The 19,712-nt window shown below is 42.1% G+C and overlaps 1 protein-coding gene across 2 annotated transcripts in view; it reads right to left on the bottom strand.

Annotated features, from left to right (window-relative positions):
• The window catches only part of ARID5B (AT-rich interaction domain 5B), a 133,444-nt gene that overhangs the window by 20,701 nt on the left and 93,031 nt on the right, over window positions 1–19,712 (bottom strand). For both annotated transcript variants that reach the window (XM_032231782.1, XM_032231783.1), the window contains 3 exons: window positions 17,800–17,915; window positions 10,608–10,812; window positions 5,176–5,228 (listed from right to left, as the gene is read on the bottom strand). In XM_032231782.1, the coding sequence (XP_032087673.1) occupies window positions 5,176–5,228; window positions 10,608–10,812; window positions 17,800–17,915 (374 nt within the window). The remainder of the gene's footprint in view (window positions 1–5,175; window positions 5,229–10,607; window positions 10,813–17,799; window positions 17,916–19,712) is intronic.

Here is a 19,712-nt window from a genome sequence, read left to right as displayed (position 1 = left end):
ATATTTTAATTTCAGACAAACAATGTTATCTTTGTTTTCTTCTCTTTAGTCATAATCACTATCTCTTTCAGAGGGAGATTAAACCAAAATTCCTCTTTATTCAACCCTAACCTGAAATATTTAAGGTTTGGTAGAACTGGCTTTTATGTGGGCAAATTCATCTGTTCACCTACTTCTTTTCTTCCTGGGCTTGTCTGGTGGGGGTGAAGACTCACTAAACATGCCTATTGGATATTTTGCCACAACTAGGCCAAGACTAGGAAAGGCCAAGACTAGGAAAGCTGAGAACGATTGAGGGCAGAAGAAGAAGGGGACGACAGAGAATGAGCTGGATGGAGTCACTGAAGCAGCTTCAATGGACTCCGGAGGATGGTAGAGGACAGGAAGGCCTGGAGGAATGTTGTCCATGGGGTCGCAATGGGTCGGACACAACTTCACAACTAACATCAACATTTCTTCTTCTGGGGCAGGGGCTCCTTGGAAAGAGGGGACAGTGATGAACAAGGTTGCAGGCTTCAGCGAAGTAGGTTTCCCCTTTCATTCTGTGGGTGAGGCAGCTTTGATTTCACCCCATTCATGCAGCAAGATGTTTCCTCCAGGGATGGAACTGTGGGTGCTCCCCAGCATCCAGACAGGGGTGCTCTCACTTCTGCAAGCAGCAATAAGCCCTGGCTTGTGGGCAATAAAGTCCTCAGGCAGAGCATCGCAGACAATCATCTCACATGATGTAACGTATTTGAGAGGGGAAAAAATAATTTCTGGGGTGCCAGGTCTTGCATGGTTACCCTCAAATCATGGATGATGTGAGAAAACTGGGATTCCAGGTTTTTGAAGTGAGTCACTTGATAACTAAGGCTGAATTGTCGAATCCTGGATTTTTGTCTTTTTTTTTTGTTTTCCTTAAAATGATCCTTGCTAGAAAACATATTCCCTATTTTAGGGAAGGTTCCATCCACCTTCAAACGGAGGCATCTGGAACATGGGATTCTCACCTTGCAAACGAAACTCTCCTATTAGATAGTTCTTTTCATGTATAGAATTGAATTAATTGAAAATAAATATACAATTAATCCCCAACACAGAGCTATCCTATTTTAAATGTGCACCTGCATCAACTTGTGGCACTTTGGAACACCTCACAAATTTATCTTCCACTGGCGGGCATGCAGTATATAACATAATATCTGACAATTTCCCTTGTGACAATATAAATACCGTACTTGGCTTTAATGAAAGGTGCAGATACTGCTTCATAGTTATTTCTATTTGCAAAACAGGCTGTCACAACTTTCTTACATGCCATTTCTGAAATGCACATAATTCAAAGCCATGGTGTTTCTCCTATTTTTCTCTTTTAAGTATTATTGCCTTCTTGTTGTTCAATTGCTTCTAATGCTTCACAATCCAACAGGACTGGAAGGTTCTGCTTGGACCATTATCTGTGATGGCACCTGGCCAAATGGTCTTCTGCCCATCACTTTCTCATTGCCTTCAATTCCGTCAAGCATCAGAGCCAAAGTTTCAAGGACTCCCACCTTTGCATTATGTACCTAAAGTACAGTATCTCACTTTTAGCCTCATTCTTAATACTTCTAATGAGTAACCCCGTGTGACTTCGTTTGGTGTTGAATGATTGATTGGTTCTCAGGCTGTCCAAGCTTCTGTCAACAATTTTCTCCAGTACCAAAATTCAAAAGCATTCATCTTTTTTTTTTGCTTAGCCTTTCTGATGGTCCAGCTTTTTTCATAGCCATATGCCACAACCGAGCAGGCATGGGCTTGACAGTACATACCATGGTTGTCCATGTGATGCCTCAGCAGTTTAACATTCTGTGTAGATTTCTGCTAATCTCTCTTCCAAGTAGCAAATGTCTCTTTGTTGCATGGCTGCCACTCCTCTGCAAACTTTATCCCAGGCTGTTACTACTCAACTTCTTCACTGCCTATTTGCTTTGGGTTGGCATTTCCTGTTAACATAATCTTTTGAATTTTGATTTTTTTTTAATGTTGAGCAGCAGATGGGATTTTGCATTCTCTCCTTTCACCTTCAACACAAGATTCTCAAATCTTTCTCATTTACAGCCTTCCTGATTTCATCAGCAGTTTTCATCTGAATTTCTGCTTTTTCTAACCGAACAGTTCTTGTGATTTAGTCTGCATTGGTATAAACTATTGCACAGTCTTTTCCCAACCTTGAACTTGAAGATTGCTGCATAAACCTTTCCCATGATCATAGTTTTTAAAGGAGAAGACCCAGTTTGCTGAAGCAACAAAGCATAAGTCATTGTCTTTTTGAAGCACCCTTGTCTTTTCCGTAATGCCAGCACTCTGATTCCAGTCACTAATGCCTTTCCTGTATTTGGCTGCCATTTCTGGAAGTTTTATGTCCAGCTGTGGAGGAAGTCTGAACGACAACATCTTGTGCTCTGTACTTGGGGAGTCTTCTCCAGCAGTCCCCCTTCACGGTCATAAACTGGCCAATATCAATGGATTTTTTCCAGGTCTTTGGCTTTATTGCCTCTTATGCACCAATCTGCCAACCTCAAGGAGGGGATGCCAATCAGTCTGGCCACTATTTCATCAACTCCTGCAGCTGTGTCCTCAGCAACGTTTTCTGGGAGATTCTAAGCTTCTCCTTTTGTACCTGTAGCTTCACGGGTCATGTTTTCTTCTTGTATGATGTACCTCTTAGCACTTGGGGAAGTTTTTAATGATAAATGGAATGCATTTTCAACTTGGTATGTTCACTTCTGTAAGAATATCCCCCCCACTTGGGAAAACGGCTGGTTCCAACCAGCCACAGGACATCATCTGATTCCTTGTTGACAATAAAGCACTGGCCCAAAGTGCGGGTGAAGCCAAGTCCAGGGAAAGTAGGTCCAACAAATGGCTTAATTTTCCAAAACAAAAGTTTTTCTTTCTTTTTTCTTTTCTTTCGTCTTCTTCCAGTGACTAAAACATGTGCTATTAGAGCATTGAAATAGATGCCGATTAAAATCAGACCAAGTCTAAAACCAAGTTTGAAAAGCTTTCCGGAATAGAAAAGTCTATCCAAATTTCCTCCTAAGAGTTCAGTGGCTGAAGGCTCTTCTATACGGAATGGAGTTCCTTAAAATTATAACAATTGAGAAGCTTTCTAAACTGAATGGAGGACAAAGAGACCAAGAGGAGAGGAGAGTTCCTCTCATTCCACTGGCTTAATTTGGGATTTTTGCCAACATTTAATCTCTCTTGCAAAATAGATGGGTTTTTTTAACCACTTTTACTGATTGAGGGGGGGGAAATGATGTTTCCTGCACCCAAATGCCCACAGGCTCAATGTGACTTCAAATATTGTCACAATTTGTGTTAAATTAGGGGTCTCCAACCTTGGCAACTTTAAGACTTTTGGACTTCAACTCCCAGAATTCCTCAGCCAGCTTGATCAAGCTTTGCTGGCTGAGGCATTCTGGGAGTTGAAGTTCACAAGTCTTAAAGTTGCCAAGATTGGAGACCCCTGTGCTAAACAGAGTCAGAAACCCAAGCTAAGTCCTCAGTTCAAGCACACGATAATTTAATTTAATTTATTTTGTCAAGCATATATAAGATAACAGATATGTATAAATGTGATTATGAATACAGGAAATGGATACGAAAAAGTGGGGACAATAGGACAGGGACGGTAGGAGTATGCCTGCTATGCTTACAATCTTCCCAGATCTCTTCCCAGTTTCCATTTTAGCACCTTGCTTGGGAATCCATTCCTGTTTCTGTGACCCAGGACCTTTTGGGGACAGGATGATGGGAATCTTTTTGATTTGATAATTCAAAGGGACACCTATTTTTAAGCTGGCCATGGGTAACTCAGGCACCTTCCCCAGTGAAAGTCAAGCTTCTTTAGAACAGAGTGTTAATTATGGTATTTTCACTTCATATTTTAAACTTGCAATTTTCCTTCAAAGCATGACCCACTGAATTTAATGGAGATTACTCCTGAATAAATAAGAACAGATTTAGCCACAGAACTAGACTAAAACAAGAGGAACAAATGTCAATTAAAGGGCGAGCTCAAAAAACAGCTTGTGTGCATTCATTATTTTCTGTAATAACAAAAGAATCTCAACATCCATTAGTAGCATAGTTATTAAAGTGAAACAATACACTTTTTCTTCCTAGTTCCAGGATGATTTGCTGTTTTGCTTAAATACATTTCAAGTATAAATACATTTTATCTGTTATTTCATTGTAGCATAAGAGCAGCCAAGCTGTGTGCTTTCTGAACAAGGGCAAAACTAGGGTTTTCCATACACCCAGGTATGCCTGGTGAGTGTGTTTGGAATCCAGATGCCTAAAGAAGGCTCCAATTAATCTAAGGCCATGAAAACATTTCCAGTGATGAACCTTTTATGTCAACTGGATTTTTTTCCAAATGCCATCCCTCCCTCCCTCCCTCCCTCCCCCCACCCTCTGTCATATCAGGCACTTCTTTCTTCTCCTTTTAAGATCATAATCACAGTTTGTGACTCCAATATTTCTTGGTTTGAGACACATGCTGTAAAATCCACAACCATCAATTTTCCCCACGAGCTAAAAATAAAGTCTCTGTGTCAGATACTGTTAGCTGATAAAAAGGATCAGTGCACTGAGTCCCCTCCCCATTAATTTTAAACTTTAGATAACTTCCTGTTTACACGGCCTGACTCTTTTCTGCAAAAGGCTGTTAGCATTCAAAACAAGAACAGACAACATACTGCACTGTAATGGACATGGCCGATTGCTTTTTAAAGTATTTAATACATTTCCCATATTTGACAAGAGCAGATGTCAGGGACTATGCCAAGGCAAATGTTCTTTTACGCAATCTTGGCTAGTTCTACAAGAATATCCCTCTCTTAACATAGGAAAAAATTACAGACCCAAACAATTTCCTTGACAAGGAAGAGTTACGTATGTTTTCCACTCAGAGTTGGCTTTTTTGGTTCCCCCTCCCTTTTTTTTAAACTACAAGTTTACAGTTTGCCAAGCCTGGAATTAATTCAGACTGTTTCCAAAAGAGAACCCCATAAATTCAAAGTGTTTTCTGCTGAACTGTGGAGTTTTTTTTCTTTCTTTGTATATTTAATGCACACATGGCAAAAACATGAGAAAATTAAGAGTGCACAATTTCTCTCTCTCGGAAGTTACTTCAACACTTACTGTTTCATATCCTCCCAGTTTTTGAGCAGCTTGAAACATAGTCCAAAGGTTAACTGTTAGAGGGACAATAAGCATTGAGATAAGCATTGCATTAACCATCTTTTCAAGAAAGGCAAATGTAACAAATTTTCTTTGACAATGAAGCAAGAAAAACAATAATTACATCCACACGTTTAGACAAAAACAGAGAAACGGTCTTCGAAACACATTTACATAATTCACAGTGTAAACTTTGCCCTTTGCACATATGCCCTTCTGTTGAAAACCACAAGGGGAACATTCTACTTAGATCTAGTTACAGGTATTAGAAAACAATTACTTCCTCCAGGATAAGAAATAATCAGTACTTCCCCCATTAAACAAAGGAAGCTTTGTTGCATATGCTCCTAAACCGAAGGCATTGATTAATTAAGAAGACAGCACTTCCTTAAAGTGGCCTAACTAAGAGAAGAGTAATTGTGAATGCAGATACAAAGCAAGAGAGGAGCCTTGGCCAGGTTCCACAATCCTACTCCACCCAGCAGCCCATGTGCTCCTCCTGCCACCTGGGGCAGGTAAGGGACAGATGTCTTCCCTCTAATTCCCTCCAGAGCTACTAGATGCCAGAGCAGGGGTACAACCTGCCCGCCCCAAGATTGAATGTAGAAGGTTGCTCTAAGACAAGGGAAGCTAAGGGGGAGGGGGGAATGCTCTCAGCTTATGCCCTAAATTTCTGGACATTGTTGTTCAGCTGAGCTCTAGGTGCAAAAAGTTTCCTGCAGAAAGCTGCCCTTAGCGTAACCAAGAGTGCAAAGGCTTTCCTTCCTTCCTTTCCAATTATAATTGAAGGATTAATCATCTGGAGAATGGCTGATGTAGATGTGTTTCTGGGCCTGTTTTCTTTTTTCTGAACAAAGTTTTTTTTTGTTACATATTTAAAATTCTTTTGTAAACAGAGTGTTGTCCAGTTTCTCCTCTTTAACATTTTCAGATATACCTAATTCATTTTACATTAGATTTCCATTTCCCATTTTAGCCGTATTATTTTCTTCCCAAATTTTCCAACTTTAATTTTTTTTATATACACAAAGGATGTCATTTTTATCTGTTTAGAAATAAAGCAAATTTATCATTTCATTTCCATCTATTTTCTATGCCACATATATCTTCAAGTTCAGTATTGTATATAATCAACATTTTACTTAATAATTTCCACAGTTAATAATATTAATATAATTCAATCACATCTTAATTAGCTGCACACCATTACCATGATTAACATATTTCATTTTATTTTACTGATCCCTTGTTCCTAGTATCTCCCCCCCACCTTTTTTTTCTTTTTTTTATATGTATTGGTTCTTTTCTTTTGGATGTTTTCTCTCACTTTTCGATAAATTTTTTGGAAAACCCTCTCCAGGATTTTTTTTTCCCGCTTCCCACTATTTCTCTATTTTTGGTGGGTCTGTTTTCTTGTGTCTGGCCCTTGGCAGGAGCATTGCTAGGAGACCCCTTGGGGAAATATTGGAGGGAGTCCTGATGCTCTACCCCATCCCTTGAGCATGGTGATCCTGGCCACTTCTCCTCCCTCTACTCTTTGCTGAATCTGAAGAGCCTCATAGCAATGGGACAAACAACTCTTCCTTCAAGGAACATGGGAAAGGCCACTGATCTTCACTTAACAAGAACACTTGACAAACTTTCACGAAAGCCAGCCTCTCTCGGGCAAAAGGACTGAGCCAGCCCATTCAAGCACCCAACCTTTCAAAAAAGCCCAAAGTATGTCTTGCTTGGCCTCCTTTAGTCAAGAGGAGCCTCAACACAGCCAACTTCAAAAGCCCAAGAGGGATGTTTGTGTGTATGGGGGTGGGTGGTTGGGGGAATAGCTGGGACAATAGTTGACGGCACTTTCTTCAAATACATTGTTTTGTTTGAATTTGGAATATTTCGTGAGCAAAATGAACACTTTTCAATGTCCCCCTTTTAGATATTGAAGCCATGAAAATAATTTCTAAAAGCTGAAGCAATCCACATGAACCCCTAGAACAGGGTTCACCAAACTTGGCAATTTTAAGACTTGTGGACCTCAACTCCCAGAATTGGCTGGAGAATTTTGGGAGTTGAAATCCACAAGTCTTGAAGTTGCCAAGTTTGGAGACCTATGATCTAGAAGCTGCAGAGGTTCTATAAAAAAGAACTTCCAGCCAAGGTGACAAGGATGGAGACTTCACAGCCGCCTCAGTGCCCTGCAAGAAGATCAGAAAGGGCATCCTTAAATCTCCACCACAGATGCTTTTCTCTCTTCTCTTTTCTCCTGCCTTTATCTGAACAGGGCTGGGCACCAACTGACTTCTACTGCAGGTACTAAATTAAAGCAATCAGACTGAGCATCATTAGGCAGCGTTGACTTTGGGGTTACACTGAATTAGGTGCCCTTCAGCATCTAAATGCCAATTGTTATTATTGTTTTAGAATTCACCATGATCCACAATTTGGGCCATTGTGGAAATGCCAAAACTGATCATCTTTTAAATGTCTAAGAAAACATGCAAATTCAGTCTCTCTGCAGGATCTGTTAATCTAATTAATCAGTGGAACGCCTCCAGAGGTTGTGGGTATTCCAACATTGGAGAGTTTTAAGAACAGATTGGACAGCCATCTGCCTGAAATGGTCAGGAGTTTCCTGCTTGAGCAGGAGGTTGGACTAGAAGACCTCCAAGGTCCCTTCCAGCTTTGTTATTCTATTATCTAGATTCCCTTTCCATTTGCAAGTAATCAGAGATCTGAATCAGGGGCAGAAAGAAGGATTTTTTTCATGTGATTACTGCATAATTCCTTGTAGGCCCTATTTTAAAGGCATCATGCATGTTTGATGTGCTTTATCAAAGTATATACTTTAATATACTTTATTTAAGTTACAAATATTTTTTTAAAAAGCTTCCTGTTTGCAAAACCCCTGTTCACTCATGCTTTAAACAATGGGATGAACATAGGTTGCCTTTTCTCTCTGTCAAGTGAATTATATACTATTCCACGGAAGAGCTTTTCCCCCTGGCTGCCAATGAATGTTACCTAAAAATGGGTATTCCCCGGTCAGCAGGACACGTTATTGAATCTGGTAGCATGTAACGCTCCAGTCGGTGGAGGTTTGGACCTGTTCGGCCGAACCGGTAGAAGCTACTACCAGTAGTAGAGAACCAGTTTGGGGGCATGGCAGGCCTGGGTTGCTGCCACTTCCAGTAAACTGGAACTGGCAGTAACCATAGGTGCCATTATCTTTTTTTTTCTTCTGTGTATGCGCAGAACACTACACATGTACTACACATGCGTGCACGGTGCACCCTGAGTGAACCAGCAGTAGTCTCTGCTGGAACCCACCACTGGTTCCAGTTATCTACCAGCAGAGTAGTTTCACTCTCTCAGCAGGTCCTCCTGACTCCGCAGGTTGTTTTCCCATGTCCAGATTGGAAAACGGCAGTCAAGAACCATCCTAGTCATCAGAGGATAATGTGGCTCCCCTTCGGTAGTTTCTCCCTCCTCCCTGAAATGCCCCTGGCCAGTCTCCTGGACTACACTTCCCATCAGGTTCAGCCAGAATAGGGTTGCCATTTTGTGGAACTGAAGAGGCCAATATCTGCTGGCTGGGGCCTTGGAAACCTGGCTTCAGTCTCGTTGAAAAGCGACTCTGCACGACTCTGAGCAGCAATGGTCCATTTCTAAGCAAAGCAAAGCTTTCTAAGCTATGTTCCTGTTTCCTAAAATTTATTAAGGATATATCTGATATGATAGCAGTGTTCCAACATCTCGGGGGCTGCCACAAAGAAGAGGGGGTCAACCTATTCTCCAAAGCACCTGAAGGGATGACAAGAAACAATGGATGGGAACTAATCAATGAGAGAAGAAACCTGGAATTAAGGAGAAACTAACACTGAAGACCATTAACCAGTGGAATGGCTTGCCTTCAGAAATCGTGAAAGCTCCATCACTGGAGGCTTTTAAGAAATGACTGGACAGCCACTTGTCTGGAATGGTATAGGGTCTCCTGCTTCAACAGGGGTTGGACTAGAAGACCTCCAAGGTCCCTTCCAACTATATTATTCTGTTATATCTGGGGGAGAAAACATTGCAATTTTCTCTTCTCTCTCTCTGACACACACACACACACACACACACACACACACACACACACACACACACCTCAAAACCTTTTGAATAAAAAAGCATTGCTAAATCTTGCATTTTTCCTGGGCTATCTGAAGCTTTACTCAGGCCTTAATTTAATAGGAATCCAATGCATAATGCAACAAAGCTGTTCATACTACATTCATTCTGCTTCTATTTCAAGCAGCTAGTTTTTCAAGGAAACATTGTAATCATTTTAGAGTTATGTAAGCTTCTAATGGCTGCTGGAGGCACGTTCCAATCAGTGTCAATTGCTATTAGGTATGTAAATTGTTATGTAAAACATACCAGTCTGACATTCTGCATCAACATAACAGGAAAAAGAAGTTCAGATACCTAGTATTTCCAAATAAGAACCTCTCCCTTTAAAATAATTTATAAAACTTATTGATGATTTAAAACACATCCTTTATGACATCATTCCATCCATTGTATGGGATACTTACACCAAATTTAATGATTGTTTTTAAATAGTGGTAAGTCCTCCGTTAATACACCTCTTTGCATGATGTACATTAAATGCGATTTTCATATCTGGAGTTTACTTTACAAATTTCCTGGTCTTATTGAAATGCCTTAATTAGATTTGTACACCTCCCGCCTCCCAAAGTAAAAACTGGGTAGGATGCAAGTAAATGTTATTTTAATTCAAGCAACTACTATGGGTACCAACTGATTTAAAATATTTTTTTTCACTTGCACTGTTTTTTAAAGAGGAAAATAACAGAAGCATCTTACAGCTATTTCTGGTTTGGCTATGCATGTCAAAAACATAAGGATGCCGTCTCATCCAGCTAAATTGCAGAATAAGTCTTGCTAGGAAAAAGGGACACCTAAGAGAGTGTGACAGGATTGCAGACTAAATTTGTAGGACTAGTTGATCTGGAGGCCCTTATGGAATAGGGGATGAAAAAGAAATCAATCGAGGAATCAACCCAGGGCCAATAACTGAATTCTTACGAGTCCCACGATGCCCGTTTAATGTAATCTAGACCTCTAAGGCACAAGACTGCCTACAGAAGGCCAGTGATTTGCTTTTATATGGCATTCCCCAAATGTGGGCAGGCTTCTCAAAGCAATTGGGAAAAACCAAAAACCCCACAGACCTTTGGTATGCCTAAATATCTCTCGGGATGTCGACATGACTTGGATAATAAAATAGAATGCAAAATTAAAATAATTAAAATTAGGGTCCTTTAAAATTGTCCCTTCTTCCCAAGTTAAGCACATTAAATGTCACATTAAAAAAATGCAGTGAAAATTCTACTTACTCTGCTTAAAACCAAGGTAGGGTATTCGTTCAATGGGCGTTTTTCTTTCTTTCATATATTTATAAAGTGCCACAAGGAAGGCCTGTTCATCTGCTCTGCATTCCTCACCAACAGAAATCTTGGATTTATCTTCACTGGAGCCCTTTTTACAGTTGCTGTTATTATTTTTGGTTTTGGACAAAGGCGATCTAGACTCACATTTTACCTGGAAGAAAAGAAGAGATGGCAGATTGAATCTTGAAAACTGCTTGATTCAGCTTTTGTTCCCCTATGACCTTTCACAGCGTCTCTTTCTCAAAAGGCTGAATTGCATTGTGTCTTCTTCACACTGAAATGTTCCTCGGAGCTTGCTCTGCCCCTCCTTCCACCTGCTCCCACATACACAAAGTATGAGGGGCAAAGGCAGGCCACACCAAGCCAGGTGGCTGTGCTGTGGGGTAGACAATCCACTCTTTTACCCCATTTTAATATGACCAAGACATGGATTTCTGAACGTTTTTGCTGAGGAGCTGCCTTCATTTGTGGGATTGGTCCCTGCAATGCACACACACCTTGCCTCTCAAAGGTTTTTGTCCTCCTAGTCCAGTGGTGGGATTCAGCCAGTTCGCACCACTTCAGGAGAAACGGTTGTTAACTTTCTGAGCAGTTTGGTGAAGGGGTTGTTGGAAGTAATCATTAGGGCAGAGAACCGGTTGTTAAATTATTTGAATCTCACCACTGACCTGGTCCCTTTCAGCTGAAGGAGCGGTTCCCGTTCCCATCCTTTGGGAAGGCAGAAAGGAAGCTCTTCACCCAGTGAAGAATTTCAATGGGCAAGAGAAGGCAGGGCACCTGGGGAGGAGATTCTGCAGGAGATGCTTTCTGTTGGTCCTGGCCTTCTGAGATCTTTAGCGCTTGTCAGGTGGGAAATGTCCTGGACCTGCCCAGCCAGAAGTGGCTACAGGGAACGCACCGGCTGTCAGGCCTAAAGCTTTCTTTTGGATCTCTGGCCTGGTCACACTTTCTATTATTCTGCTATGTCTTTTTCTATTGTGGGAAAATGGGAGAGGGGAGTTACCTATTGTATAGCCAAAACAAAATTCTTTCTAGAAAGCCAAGGTCATCCTTTGTACCTCTGCACCTGACCGGAACTGGATGGGTGGAATTGCCACCATGGCAGTGGGAGATTGGATCATGTGATGGACTTGTGGGTGTGGGAGAAAGATCTTGAACTTTCAACTAGGTGGGGAAAACTGGAAGCTTTCAGATTTAGGTTTTCCCAGCTGTGCCAACGTGGCTCTCTTAATAAATGGGAACTTTGAGCAATACTTTGCCTTGGTCTCTGATTTACTTTTGGATGCTCTTTGGAACCCTGACACAGGCACTGTTGTTTCTATGAAGTGTCTTAATCTCCTGGTGCTGCCTCCATCCAGTTTGAGGCCTTTGATATTAAAAACACCTGATAGGACCTTTCCTGTTGTGTTGCCTGTCCCCTGGAGCCCCTGGAGGTTCAAGGGCCCTGCCCTGCTTTAAAGGGGCCACAATGACCTGCTTCTTTCCCCAAAGCTAGAGTAGAAGAATGTGCCTTTTATGAATGGCTCACTGTCGGAGTCCCTGGCAAGAACTCCATGAGAACATGCAAAGGCACCGCTAAGCAGTTTCAGGTTTGTTCATGGGCAGCTTTGAGGCCCATCACTCTCCTGGGACACTTCTTTGAATGGTGGTGGGAGACAACAATATTTAAGGATGTCCTTAAATAATGGACATCCAAGATTCATATTCCTGGAGCATAAAAATTAAGGTGAGGTTGGCAATAAGCCCACCAGCCTTGAGAAACAAAAAACTCAGAGGGTGATCAAGAATGACATCTTTCCAGCATCCTGAGGACATAGGATCTAAAAGGTACTAATAAATGGGGCCATTTGGTATTGGGCCAGATCCTTCATGATGACCAAGTGGAGAACAGGAGAATTACCACACGGCTATTACCAGCCTTGAGGGTCTCTTCCACTTTTTAAAGACAACAATGCTGGAAAGTAAAGATTCCACCCCCCCCCCCACCCCGTGTGACTGAGGTATAAGAGCCCTGAGTTTATTTATATTTGCAAAGTATTTATGGAAATATGAGAATTTTTTTAAAAAAACTAGTTTGGTGTCAGACAAACTTCTCAACTATAGTTGTGAACATCCCAGGAATATTTGTAAGACTATGTCTTATCCGTTGATAAACATATCAACTGATTTGGGTGCTCAGAAAATAAAAGAAAAAGAAAAAGAAAGAAAGAAAGAAAGAAAGAAAGAAAGAAAGAAAGAAAGAAAGAAAGAAAGAAAGAAGAGCAAATGGCAGGATACCATGAATTCTTTTATATGAAAAACCTTCCATTACATCAAACTAATGCATGTCAAGCCTTTATTATGTAGTACAATCTTATTAAATAAATGACAATTTTAGGTGATTATTGGTATTAAAAGGCCCTTGTCAGAAAAGACAGGGAAGAGGTACCTGATTTGGATTTAATATAAGAAAAACGCACAGACTCTTATACAAAAGAGACCGCTGAAGACTGCATAACGTAGCAGGAACATTTTCTTCATATGTTCATGACCAAAGTGGTGTTTCCATAAATAAAGTATCTGGTATAAATGTCTTGCGGTGAGGCATGAATTAGTTCTGTTACAATTTGATGAGAGATCATCTATTTTATTGTGGGTTCAAAGTAGAGTTTAAAAGCTGCCGTTGGGAAATGGATTTGTTTAGGGGTCTTTTAAGAGGAAATTTCCAGCATTCCTGCTGAAGGGAAAAATGGATGTGCCTGTACTGCAAAAGTCTTTAAAACTCTTGGAGTCTCTTGGGGCTTTTATTACTTCAAGGGAAACTTTGGTTCTCAATTTCACTGAGTGTGAAACTATCTGTGGACATCAACTGCATCTCTTGAATGTAAAATCTTATCATCCCTGTGCTGAGAAAGAAAATTAAGAGCCAATATGAATTGACCATTCCTCGTAATCAAAGGCCGGGACAAAGTAGAACAATCCATGGAGGGTCCTGTTTTGAATTTAGCAAGGCATTGAGAGAGGGGTGGGGGGGGAAATTCTTAATGCAAAGGGAGGGGGGTATTGCCAAATTGCATATGGGAACAACAAACTGATACCCGTCCTTTCTGAATGATTGATATATGCTATTAATTAACATCTTAATTAAAAAAAAATTGACAGATGAAAAAGAAGAGTTTCAAACTCCTTGATGAAATTCTGGGGAGTCATTTTCCTTATGAAATAATTTTAGCCTTCCTTTCCTCTTTTTAAATAATTTTCAATCATATTATTGTCATCGTACTGCTTGTGTGTTTTGTATTAGAGCCTCACATGCAACTGAGAGTGGGTCTCTCAGGCATCAAGAGTTGTTTTGTTGGGTTGCGTGAGCAAAACAAATTCTCAGAAGAGTGGGAGCATGTTAGCAATACAGAAACGTATCAGTTACACTGTTTATTTATTGGACTTACTTGCTGCTTTAATTGTTGCCAACTGTAAGCGGATTATGTGGCTGGTGTCTATAACTCAGATTAAACAATAATGATCAACATAATTTACAGCGACGGTAAGAGATGACAACCTCATCATGTAGCCATTACTGAGGCCTATCGAAGCAGCCACGTTTCCCTGGTTTTCCTAAACCCTAGGAGGGTTGTGGCCAGTTGCAGAGAACGGGTCTCTGGTAGCATCTGCCAAGCGGAGTTCTTGGTCCCTGATGGGGCCTTTCCCAGAGAGAAGAAATATGGGGTGAGCCACTGCTTATCTTTCCCGAACAGACAGATATAAAGCCAAACAGAATTTTAAAGGCAACCACCATGCATTACATCCACAAGCTAATCAGCCATCAACCCAGTTATCAAAGCAGAGAAGGTACACAGGAAACAGAGCTATCATATTCTGGACCTCCTGTGGCTTTCAAGCGGTGGCAAGGGCAGACTCATGAAGAAGACACTGCAGTTGTCCAAGTGAGGGATGACCAAGGGATGAGTGACTGTGAGTAAAATCTCCTGACCCAGGAAGGTTCGTCACTAGCACATTATACAAGGTCCTCCTAACTATAGCTGTCACTTTTGATAGCTTTGGGTTGAGGTCCAAAGCTAAGCATCATCATAGTACTGATGATGCCTGATCTATGTTGATGGGTGACCTCAGAATGGGGGCTCATGCAGATCTGGAACTCAACTCAATGGCCATAACTGATCCTTTAGAAAGAGAACAAATGCAAAATCAGTCCCAACCCTGGGAGACAGTCCAGAGGGATAGCACAGTAGGGGATGTTCAAGGTCAGTGATAAGACCAAGCAACACTGAGGGGTCTCACCTCCCAACTGGTCTCACCAAAGGCACCGACAAGTGGAATCCAGGTAGACTTGGTATTGGACTGAAAAGAGCTCAGATAATTTTTTTCCTCTAGTTGCAGGCCCAATTTATGACAATTTATTACTGATCTAGAATGGGGAACATATCATTCCTTCAAAGCTGTTGCAAACAGAAGACTTTGTATGTTGGGCAGGCCAATGGATTGTGCAAATTATTTATTTATTTTGTTCGAACTAGCCCACTATCTTATTGACAGGGTTGGGAAGGTAACTAAAGTATATCTTCATGTTTTGCCCTAAGCCCTCCAAAATAAACTTCCAAGCAAAGGTTATCCATTGGCTTCCAGGAAAATATCTGAAGCCACCTGAGATGGAGTGAGAGAACAACTCTTCAGCTGACAATCTTATTTCCCAACAATCGCCAGTCTTGCATAGAGCCTTTGCAGACAAGCTCAAAAGAGGAGAAAGGATGTGCAAAAGCAGACAAAACACCACATTAAACAATTACAGTTCCACAATTGTTTCCAATCATCTACTAACATGCTATTAATATCCATATAACCCTACAGGGCCATTCACTGTTGACAGCCAATGGGTGATTAGTGAAGTGGGGAAGGCAGACCACGATTTAGGCAGGAAAGGAAAGGAAGGAAAAGCATCTTCTGAACAACTGGAGGAGGCCCCACACTTTTCATGGAGTTCAGACCTCAACCATCACATTTTCCACCAGTGTGTCCGAATTGTCAGGATACCTGTCCATCTTATTTACAGACTAATAACTCTTATGTACGTAACAGGCCACATAACTAAACTGTGAATTCAAAATTAGTAAGTCTTTGATGTTAAAGTGAATATTATTGTTAGCATACATGAAATATGATGCAGACAAAAATAATAATTTAAATGACCCAGAAAATATAATACAGGTAGTCCTCAACTTACGATTACAGTTGAACCCAAAATGTATGTTGCTAAGTGAGAAATGTGTTCAGTGAGTTTTTCCCCATTTAATGACTTTTCTTGCCTCAGTCGTTAAGTGAATCACTGCAATTGTTAAATCAGTAGCATGGTTGTTAAATGAATCTGGTTTCCCCATTGACAGAAGGTCGCAAAAGGGGATCGTGTGATCCCGGGACACTGCAACCGTCATAAGTGTGAGTCAGTTGTCAAGCATTCGAATCATGTCACCATGGGAAATGGGGATGCTGCAATGGTCACAAGTCTGAAAATGGTCATAAGTCACTTTTTTCAGTGCCGTTGCAACTTCAAATGGTCACTAAGTGAATTGTTGTAAGTTGAGGACAACCTGTACTGTCATCTGACTATTTATTTATTTATTTATTTATTTATTTATTTATTTATTTATTAGACTTATATACCGCTTCATAGGGCTTTCAGCCCTCTCTAAGCGGTTTACAAATTTTTTTAGCAAATTTAGTCAGCAACTTGCCCCCACAGTCCGGGTCCTCATTTCACCCACCTCGAAAGGATGGAAGGCTGAGTCGACCTTGAGCCGGTGAAATTTGAACCGCTGAACTGCAGATCACAGTCAGCTAAAGTGGCCTGCAGTACTGCACCCTAACCACTGCGCCACCTCGGCTCTTTTTGGAGCCTCAATTCAGCTAAAAAAAAAATCAAGTGGGAATTTTTCTCTCCAAGGCCACCACCTGTAAGTCCAGGGCTTGGCCCATCATTTGGCTCACAAAAAGAGGAGGGAGAGCTGTTTTTGGAACTGCAAGAAGCAATTTAACCAAGCTTCCTACTTCCTATTGCGGAGAATTCCCCATTTCCCATTTTTCAATGGCCGGGAGATGAAAAAGCACCAGCCTCTCATCTTCGGAAGACCTTTACAACTGATTTATAGCATTAAAGATTCCAGCCTATTGAGGAATTTAGGAAGAATCTTCCAGGGGTGTTGCCATTTCTTAAAACTCCAGCTAGGAACTTCTCAAAATGGACAGGGTCCAGGGAATTAAGTTTACCCTACCAATGAAAGCTTCTGGTTACGATGGTTGTGCATAAGCAAAGGTCTCCTGAGAGGGAGTGGTGGGTCTCTCATAGAAGCAGTTTGCGTGGGAAACACTCAAGCACGTGAGCTGAGGATGCTGCAGCCTCTGCAGCTGGAACAGGGAAGACCTTCTGAAGGGGACACCACTGAACTAGGAGTGGTGCCTCTCCGGCCACGTATGCTTTTGAGATGAGCTCACAGTCTCATTTTTAGCCTCCATGACTGCTTTTGCAACTAGCCCAAGGAGTGAACCAGACTCATCCTTTGTTCACAATTACTCCCCCCTCCCCAAATTCCAACCATCCTTCAAAATAACTTTAAATCCTGGGCAGGTCCATGTAGTTTCCTTGCAATGGTGGGGATGAGCCTGCCCACCATCTTCCTCTGGTCCATTTCTCCCCCTCCCAGTCTAACTTCCACGATGGGATCTCCTAGAGACCTTGCCCCCTCTACTCACCAGTCGGACCTGCTTAGCTCTGAGTTCAGGAAAAGACACTGGCTGCCATTGGCTGCAGGAGCCCCTCCAAGAGGAGGCTGCGAAAGTTACCAAAAGAAGAGGGGAGCTGCTTCCCGGAACCTGCATTATAGGGTTGACTCTACCGGGGTGCCCTTTGGGGAGGAACTCCAGCTCCCTTTCCATACCCCTGTCCTCCCCCTGAAACGCTGCCCTGAAGAAGAAGAAGAAGAAGAAGAAGAAGAAGAAGAAGAAGAAGAAGAGGAGGAGGAGGAGGAGGAGGAGGAGGAGGAGGAGGAGGAGGAGGAGGAGGAGGAGGAGGAGGAGGAAGAGGAGGAGGAAGAGGAGGAGCAAAACCCATCTGGAAAGGAAATTTGGGGAAGGTGCCGGAGCTCCTTACCTTGGCCACAGTTTTGCCTTCGCAATTATTCTGAGAATCTTTATTGCCACTGAACGAATCTCTTCTTTGTGAGTTGCTGGACTTTTTCTTCCGTGGTCGTCCTTTGAGGTTGGGAGCTGAAAACAAACAGGCAAAAAAGTTCAGCCGATTCTTTACACGGGAGTAATAAAGTTAATGTGCTCCACGAGTTGCGAGAAGTGACAGATCTTCCCCACAAGAACTCTCCAAAGTTGGGCTGTTTCTCGGTCACATGTGCCTGTGGCCATCCCCACCCCCCCCACCCGCCCCCTCCCTCCCGCCCATGACTTGGAGTGCCTTCACAGCATCACAGCCATCAAACGAAGCCTGTCTGCATTGCTGTTATTTTGGCACAATGGTGTTTGGATGGAGTTGTTAGCGAATGACCTATATTACATTTGCTCCTGGCTCATCTAGGGCTGTTTACATTTGAAAGAGCTAAAGAAAGACACAAAGTGCCTTTTGCAGGGCTAGGAGGAAGCAGCAGACAGCTAAGCAATACATGGCCACTCCTTGTGGCACACACTTAACAGAACAACAGAGTTGGAAGGGACTTTGGAGGTCTTCTAGTCCAACCCCCTGCACAAGGAGCAGGAGACCCTATACCATTTCAGACAAGTGACTGCCCAGTCTCTTCTTAAAAACCTCAAATGATGGAGCACCCACAACTTCTGGAGGCAAGCTATTCCACTGGTTAATTGTCCTCCCTGTTAGGAAGTTTCTCCTTAATTCCAGGTTGCTTCTCTCCTTGGTTGGTTTCCATCCATTGTTTCTTGTCCTGTCTTCAGGGGCTTTGGAGAATAATCTGATCCCCTCCTCTTTGTAGCAGTCCTTCAAATACTGGAAGACTGCTGCCATGTCATCCCTCATCCTTCTGTTCACAAACTGAGGACCCGGATTGTTGGGGGCAATATGCTGACTCTGTAAATCGCTTAGAGAGAGCTGAAAGCCCTATGAAGGGGTATATAAGTCTAACTGCTATTGCTATAAACTGGCCATTCAGTGGTGACCTGTAACTTCCTTTTCCGGCTGTGTCCTTGAGGGGGTCCTGTCTGCTGGCAGTGAAGCAGGGAGAGGACCACAGTCTTTGAGGGGCTCCTCTATTCTCAACCCTTCAAATGAAACCATCCTTTGCCAAATTAGTGTTTAATGCAGGGCCTTTATTTACAGAGCCAGAAACTCCAGATTTACGGAAGATCAAACTATTTTGAGATCATGTTTTCAAAACCCACATATATGAGGAGGAAAAAAAAACAGTGGGGGAAGGAAGTTGTTTTGTCTGCCTTGAAAAATAAGCCCCACAAATCCAACCTTGAAATCCCCACAACCTTCAACATGAGAAACAATCATTAATTGGTGATTGATAAACTTGAGTCTCTCTTTCTTTGAGAGTAACCATTGTTTTCACTACTTCTAGGGATGATTACAACGATGTCAGAAATCTAAACACCACAAACCTCTTGAGTGGCTTTTAATTGTTTCTAATCTTACATTTGTCACACAAGAGGTTTTAGGACATTCTACATTTTAATTAGTTCTCTGAAGCAAAGCTGTGCTAATTTGATCCTGGTGCTCTGAAACAAGAGTTTCCTGGGGCTGTGGAAAGACAGCCACCCCGGCGTCTTCCCCATCTCTTTCCTCCAAACACCTCCACCGAGCTCCTGCTTCAGAACTACCACTGGCCAGAAGTCTGAGGTGTCCTCCGAGCAGACGGGGCTGGCACGCAAGAGAGGCAGGAGAAGGAGTAGTTACCATCCCAGACGGCAAACATCTGCCTGGTTTATCTTTGACTGCTGGATGCTGCAGCAAGTGGCTGAGCACTGCACAACCCCCCCAGGAAGTCTCTGTTGCCTGTCTGTCTCCTTTCCTTGGAGCTGCGCCTGGGACTCCCCATT

The sequence above is a fragment of the Thamnophis elegans genome, chromosome 15 (assembly GCF_009769535.1).
Source record: "Thamnophis elegans isolate rThaEle1 chromosome 15, rThaEle1.pri, whole genome shotgun sequence".
In the NCBI taxonomy this organism is placed as follows: Eukaryota; Metazoa; Chordata; class Lepidosauria; order Squamata; family Colubridae; genus Thamnophis; species Thamnophis elegans.
Note: the sequence above shows the minus strand (reverse complement) of the source record. Positions and strands in the feature narration are given on the sequence as shown.